We start from the raw sequence: 7,269 nt of genomic DNA, 5'->3' as shown, positions 1-7,269 counted from the left end.
AGGCATCGGATTTAACAAGTTAGGGATATACAATAATATCAGAAGGTGGCCACGGTGAGTAGAAGCACACAACACACACACAGCTTCCCTAGCCTTGCAGAAGGGGCTCTGCCCCTGGACCGTGTTCATGCAAGATGTGGCTTGACAATTTGACAAGGTTATTTTTTGCTCCCTTTAGACCTTAGGTCAGAGGTTGAATATCATCTATCAACATTATCATCACCGGTTTGTACAGAGTCCCTCTTTTATCCTTCCTTCTTCCCTTCCTTCCTTCTTACAAAATATATAGTGTGGTTTTTATGTGTGTGTAATTTTAATGTATGTAATCGGCCCTGGATTACACATCTCATTCTCTTCCGAGTTGCTTTTCAAACAGGCACCGTGTTTTTAAGACCCAACCGTGCTGTTTGTGTTTATACGTCTGCCCCGCTGCAGGGACTCCATGGAGGGTGTCCACACTTTCACCCAAAAACCTCCCTCGGGATGGACACTCTTTGGCTACCAACTCCCAGACACCGCAAAGGACACTACAAGTCATATCCTTGTATGTGTCCACTTGTGGGTATAAGAATCTCTTTGGGATGTATAACCAGTAGAGGGATGGCTGAGTCACCAGGTGTGAGTATACTTAATTTAATGAAGTAGTGCCAGACCCTTCCTCAGAATTGAAAGCACCTCCCTTACCCAAGTGGTACCTGAACATTCTTATATGTGTACATCCCTAACAACACTTGACTCTATCCATTCTTCTAATCTTCTCCACCCTAATGGGTGTAGAGTAGTTCTCCTTGTTTCAATATACATTTCTCGGATAACTAATGAGTTTTGAACATCCCCCCTCACGTGCATAGCTTTTCTACAAATTGCCTATTCATATCCTTTACCCATGTTCCCCAAAGGGTGTCCATCTTTCTTCTTATCATTTCACAGGTGCTTCTTGCCTATTACAGGTATCGGTCCCTTGTCCATTTTTGATATTACAAATAATTTCTCCCATTCTGACAAATGCCTGTTAATGGTCTGTCTTACCTTCCTTTAAACCTAAATTCTTAGTTTTGACATAATGAACCTAATCAATGTTTTTTTTTGTTTGTTTTTTTTTTTTGCGGTACGCGGGCCTCTCACTGTTGTGGCCTCTCCCGTTGTGGAGCACAGGCTCCAGACGCGCAAGCCCAGCGGCCATGGCTCACGGGCCCAGCCGCTCGGCAGCATGTGGGATCTTCCCGGACCGGGGCACGAACCCGCGTCCCCTGCATTGGCAGGCGGACTCTCAACCACTGCACCACCAGGGAAGCCCCTAATCAATGTTTTGTCCTATGACCTGTGCTTTTGAAGTCTTAAGAAGTCATTCCCTGTCACAGAGATTCAAAGATATTCTCCTTGATTCTTTTTTCTATTGACCTTATAAGTGTTATCTTTCCCATATTGGTCTTTAATACTTCTAGAGTCCACTTTCATGTGGACTGCATTTAGTTTTCCCCTCACAGTGAGCCAGTTTTCTTTCTTTCTTTCCTTTTGCAGTTCACCAGCTCCTTAGTTGCAGCACGTGGGCTCCTTCATTGTGGCTCAAGGGCTCCTTAGTTGTGGCTCACTGGCTCCTTAGTTGTGGCATGTGAACTCTTACTTGCGGCATGCATGTGGGAGCTAGTTCCCTGGCCAGGGATCGAACCCTGACCCCTGCCTTGGGAGCTCAGAGTCTTAACACTGCACCACCAGGGAAGTCCCGTGAGCCAGTTTTCTCAACACCATTTATTAAGTGTACCTTCTTCCTCCATTACTTTGAGTTGCTACTTTAACATATTTTATATAGAGAGTATATAAAATTACACTGAGTTCCCATGGGCCTCTTTCTGAGCTCTTGCTGTGCGTCACTGATCTATTTGTCTGTTCTTGCACTAATACCTCACTTTAAAAAATACATTAATTTTGTTTTGTAGTATGTCTTAATGTCTAGTAGGGCAAGAAGCTTATTTCTTGCACCACCACAGCCCTATTCTCACCGCTTACATCACCATGCAGGAAACACACTGATTCTCTCCACCCTTAATGGAAACTATTTACTGACACCTGTCTCATCCTGGTTCTGGAGCCAGTCTCCTCATTGGAAAAGACACACCCTCAACCAGGAGGGGAAAGTCAAACCTGCCAAGGAAAATGGGCACAGTGTCTTAGCTCAGCATTTAGTTCCTAGAAACTTTATTTCCCCCACCATTTCCTCTGTACCAGCATACTGAAAACCAACTCCAGTAGCCCAGACACTTGAGGTTTATTCTCTCTGTTTTGAGCCCGGATATTGGAAGTCCATGCCTGGAGCAGGTACTTAAGTAAGTTGTCAACAATGCAGGCTTCCTCTTGCTTCTTGCGATCGAATCTTTTTTTTTTAAATAAGTTTATTTATTTATTTTTGGCTGCATTGAGTCTTTGGTGCTGTGAGTGGGTTTCTCTAGTTGCAGCGAGCAGGGGCTACTCTTCCTTGCAGTGTGCGGGCTTCTCATTGCAGTGGCTTCTCTTGTTGTGGAGCACGGGCTCTAGGTGCACGGGCTTCAGTAGTCGTGGCATGTGGGCTCAGTTGTTTTGGCTCACTGGCCCTAGAGCGCAGGCTCAGTAGTTGTGGCGCACGGGCTTAGCTGCTACGTGGGCATGTGGCATCTTCCCAGACCAGGGCTCGAACCCGTGTCCCCTGCATTGGCAGGCGGATTCTTAACCACTGCACCACCAGGGAAATCCCACAATCGAATCTTTATTTGTGGCTTTTATCCTCAAAGTGGCTGGTCTACCCCGGGCACCTACATGCCAGGTGAGAAGAGAGGGAAGGACCAAACATAATGCTCTCCCTTTTATCGGCAAAACAAAAGCCTCCCAGGAAAACCCAGCTGTTTTCAGTGTTTTCTAAACACTGAACCATGCATGACCCTCTTTTATTTTACTTAGTTATTCATTCATTGATTTCAACAAATAATAAATATCTGTTGACCCAACATCCAGGCCCAGAACTAGAACACTGACTATTGTTTACATGTATCTTTACATTCCTCCCCAGTCTGTCCTCCTGTCTATAGCTCCAACCCAAGTTATCTATCATACTTCAGCTTATGTCTTACTGCTTAGAACTGGATCACGTGGCCACCTGGTGAACATTTTTATTTAGGTCACGTGCCACCCCGAGCAACAGATGGTCTCAGGTGGCAATGCGGTGCAGAGAATGATGACGACGTCTCAGTTTTGCCCAGCTGGCTCCGTGCTGAGTCAGACAAGTTCACAACCCACAATTTCCGCCTCCTGGCCCACACACTTCCCTTCTGATGCCCTGCTCACCCTTGAGCCTAAACCCGATCCAGGATGCTTCTGGGTTCTGTCATCAGGAGGGATAAGCACGGGAAGCAGGTACACTGCTTCTCCTAAACTGTTTTCACCGTAGTTTTAGCAAACGTTACATTAGGAAAAAGTCAAATGGTTTAAAACTGTTGAAGAAACTAGAAACTATTCAGATGCCTGTTCACCGTTAAAATGGGTAAATAAATGGAAGTACATTTACAAAATAATATACCTGGCAACAGTGAGAAGGAAATGTTTACAACTCTAGATGAAAATCTGGGTGAACCTGACGCATAAAATACTGACATCTGGATCCTGAAGACTGAAACTCGTGCATCCGGTTGTGTCCTTTTCCTTGACTGCGCGCTGCTGCTGCTGGAAGGGTGACTGGAGGCTCCACCTGCACGAGGCGGCCCCACCTCCTTGGCCATAGCTGACTGGACCCAGAGTCAGCACCTCCCGTGAGCATCCAATCAGGTTTTTTCTCTCTCTCGACTGTGAAATAAGACAAGCCAATCACTGGAGCCAGTTATCAGGGGGACGATGGAAAATAGAGGATGCCCCTTGCAGGAAATGAGAAGAGAGAGACCGTGAAAGCAAGGTCACGTGGAGGAAGAGTGAAGGATCCCAGAGGCAGCTGCTTCTGTCCTGACATTTTCCAAATGCAAGTCATGGATAGTCTGTTGTTAACGCACCTCCCTTTTCAACTCTGGCCAATAAGCAGCTCCATTTTGTTCTCCACCAAGAGCCAGAATGATCTTCTTAGCTCACGTCACCATCTGGCTTTAAAACCTCTGGTGGCTTCCCAACCTTTTAGGAAAACAAACCAACCAGCTTCCAGGTATGTTGGTCTTCTTTGCGTCCTGAGAAATGCCCAGCCTGTCCCCATCTCAGAGCCTTTTCACTTGTCCTCCTATCTAGGACACCATTCACGGGGCTAGTCCTTTTTCATCCCAGACGTCTCAGCTCAAATGACACCTCCTCTGAGAGGCCCTTCATGTTAGTCTCCTGTTGCTGCTGTAACAAATTATCACAAATGTAGTGGCTTACAACACAAATTTACTGTCGTATTGTTCTGGAGGTCAGACGTCCAAAATGTTGTCTCACTGGGCTAAAATCAAGGCATTGACAGGAAGGGCTGAATTCCTTCTGGGGGCTCTAGGGGAGAATCCATTTCTGTGCCCTTTTCATTACCTAGAGGCCACCTACATGCCTGGGCTCGTGGCCCCTTCCTTCATCTTCAAAGTCATCAGTATAGCATCATCCAATCTCTCTCTCATTTTGACCCCCTATCCTGCCTCCTTCTTATAAGGACACTTTGGATTCTACTGGTCTCTCCCTCTCAAGATCCTTAATTTAATCACAGCTGCAAAGTCCCTTTGCCATATAAAGTCACATATTCACAGGTTCCAGGGATTAGGATGTGGTCATCTTGGGGTGACGGTGGGGGTCGGAGTAGCTACTGCTCGCCGGCACCCTTCGGACCTCCCAGGGTAAATATACAACCCCCCAACGTTCCTCCTCTTTCCTCATGCCCTGTTCTCCTTTTATTCATATCACATACTTATTATAGTATATAATGTATTTGTCTTTTTTTTTTTTTGCGGTATGCGGGCCTCTCACTGCTGTGGCCTCTCCCGCCGCGGAGCACAGGCTCCGGACGCGCAGGCTCAGCGGCCATGGCTCACGGGCCCAGCCGCTCCGCGGCATGTGGGATCTTCCCGCACCGGGGCACGAAACCGTGTCCCCTGCATCGGCAGGCGGACTCTCAACCACTGCGCCACCAGGGATGGGGTGAGGGTGGGGATCGGAGTAGCTACTGCTCTCCTGCACCCTTCGGACCTTCCAGTGTAAATATACATCCCCTCAACGTTCCTCCTCTTTCCTCATGCCCTGTTCTCCTTTTATTCATATCACATACTTATTATAGCATATAATGTATTTGTCTTTTTTTTTTTTGCGGTATGCGGGCCTCTCACTGCTGTGGCCTCTCCCGCCGCGGAGCACAGGCTCCGGACGCGCAGGCTCAGCGGCCATGGCTCACGGGCCCAGCCGCTCCGTGGCATGTGGGATCTTCCCGGACCGGGGCACAAACCCGTGTCCCCTGCATCGGCAGGCAGACTCTCAACCACTGCGCCACCAGGGAGGCCCTATTTTTTTATTGTCTGTCTTCCCCTACTACAGGGGGAGCTTCACGCAGCAGGAATTTTCCTCTGTTTTGCCCGTTGCAATATCCCTGGCATCTGGACACATTCCTGGCAGTCGATCAATATTTATGAATAAAATGAAAAGCAGATCGAGTGAATCTCTGTTTGCTGCAAGTGAAATAACCTAATAGAGTGAACACAGCAGTGCCGAGGGGTGAGGGACTTGTCCCTGGCTGCCCGGCCCTTCAAGGAAGAGACCACACACGGAGCCCACTTCTCAGATGTTTTATTTCTGGGACCAGATTTGGGTCACAGCTGCAGAGAAGGTGGACTCTGGACCTGAGGAAGGAAGCACTGGGGAGACAGAGGTGCAGTGAAACTCTCGCCCCGGTCATTACGGGAACTGTCTTCAGGATCTGACCAGAAGGACCTGTCCATCCACTGTCCAGGAAGGGGGACCTTGATTCCAGGAGACCGGGGGCGGGGCACTGGAGAGATGAACAACCTCAACATTTTGGGGAAGGAAGTGGTGTCTGGAAGGAGTGTTGGGGTCCCTGCAGGGGTGGGGACTTGCATGGGGTGAGGGAGGCCAGAAAGCCGGGTCCTAGGACGACTCATGCATTAGACTGGATAGTGTCCTGGATCCACGTGGAGAACCAGCAGAGGTTGGTGTAGACGCCGGGTCTGTTGGGCTGGGCGCAGGGAAAGTCTCCCCAGGACACAAGGCCCTGGAGGGAACCACTGCAGACCACGGGGAGGAGAGAGAGGGGCACAGAGAGGCGGTGATGTGGGGAGGTGAGGGAGGGAGTCATATAGATGAAGAAGGACCAGGGCAGCAAGAATAGAGACACAGACAATGACAGCGAGGGAGACACATGTAAAAAGAGACACACAGAGAGAATATTAATATTTCACCCCACGTTCACCCTTTGGAAACCCCCTCTGTCCCTGTCTACCCAACCCCCAACCTCTTTTCCGTCTGTCTTCCTCATTGTGTGTCTCTGCCTCCTTCTCTCTCTCACTCTCCCCTCCAACCTTTGAATATTGTGTCTCTCCTACTGGACACCCCTTCCTTTCCCTTCCTCACTCTTCACCCGTCCTTGACACCAATCCGCCTTGTACATATACCTCACTTTTGCAGAGAGGCAGTTCTCAGCCCCTGGGTGAGGGGTTCTCAACCTGGGCACCGCCGACGTTGGGACTAGATGATTCCTTGCTATGGGAGGGTGTCCTGTGCTTTGTAAGGCATTTGGCAGCATCCCTCTACCCACTACATGCTAGGAAACCCCTCCCTCCCCACCAGACAGCGGGTAACGATGATGAAAAACATCTCCGGGCATTGCCATGCATGCCCTGGGGGGTCAGAATTACCCTGGGGTTGAGAATCACTCCCTTGGACTAATTTAGGTTACCTGTGCTTAATTCCCCATAGCTCCCTGTAACCACCCTTCTGTAATAATACTCAGCACTCTTTACTGTCATTTCTTATTTATGTTTACGCAAAATACCTACAACCTGGCTTCTCTCCCCATTATAATGCAGACACTCTTCCCCAGGCAAAAAAAGCTTAGCTGCCCCGATCGCTAAATCTCAACATTTCTCTCATCATCTTTTGTTCGCCCTTGTTCAGCATCCCTGCAGAGTTTCTTTTGCTCGGCAGGTAGTTAACTGCTCTGAGCCTTGGCTACTCGTCTGTGAAATAGAGTTAATAATGAAGGTTAATTGAGTGATGCATCGGAAACACTTAAAAGAGTGTCTGGGGGCTTCCCTGGTGGCGCAGTGGTTGAGAGTCCGCCTGCCGATGCAG

General features: G+C 48.7%; 1 protein-coding gene across 1 annotated transcript in view; it reads right to left on the bottom strand.

The window, feature by feature from the left end:
- Nucleotides 1-5,778: 5,778 nt before the first annotated feature.
- Nucleotides 5,779-7,269, bottom strand: part of LOC112415301 (kallikrein-5-like) — a 6,518-nt gene continuing 5,027 nt past the window's right edge. Inside the window, exon 6 of the mRNA XM_024768219.1 lies at nt 5,779-6,219. Coding sequence (XP_024623987.1) covers nt 6,077-6,219 — 143 coding nt within the window. The 3' untranslated portion in view covers nt 5,779-6,076. The remainder of the gene's footprint in view (nt 6,220-7,269) is intronic.

This window comes from Neophocaena asiaeorientalis, unplaced genomic scaffold, assembly GCF_003031525.2.
Source record: "Neophocaena asiaeorientalis asiaeorientalis breed wild unplaced genomic scaffold, Neophocaena_asiaeorientalis_V1.1 scaffold629, whole genome shotgun sequence".
NCBI classification, from domain to species: domain Eukaryota; kingdom Metazoa; phylum Chordata; class Mammalia; order Artiodactyla; family Phocoenidae; genus Neophocaena; species Neophocaena asiaeorientalis.
The sequence above is the reverse complement of the archived record's forward strand: the minus strand, read 5'-3'. Positions and strand labels throughout refer to the sequence as shown.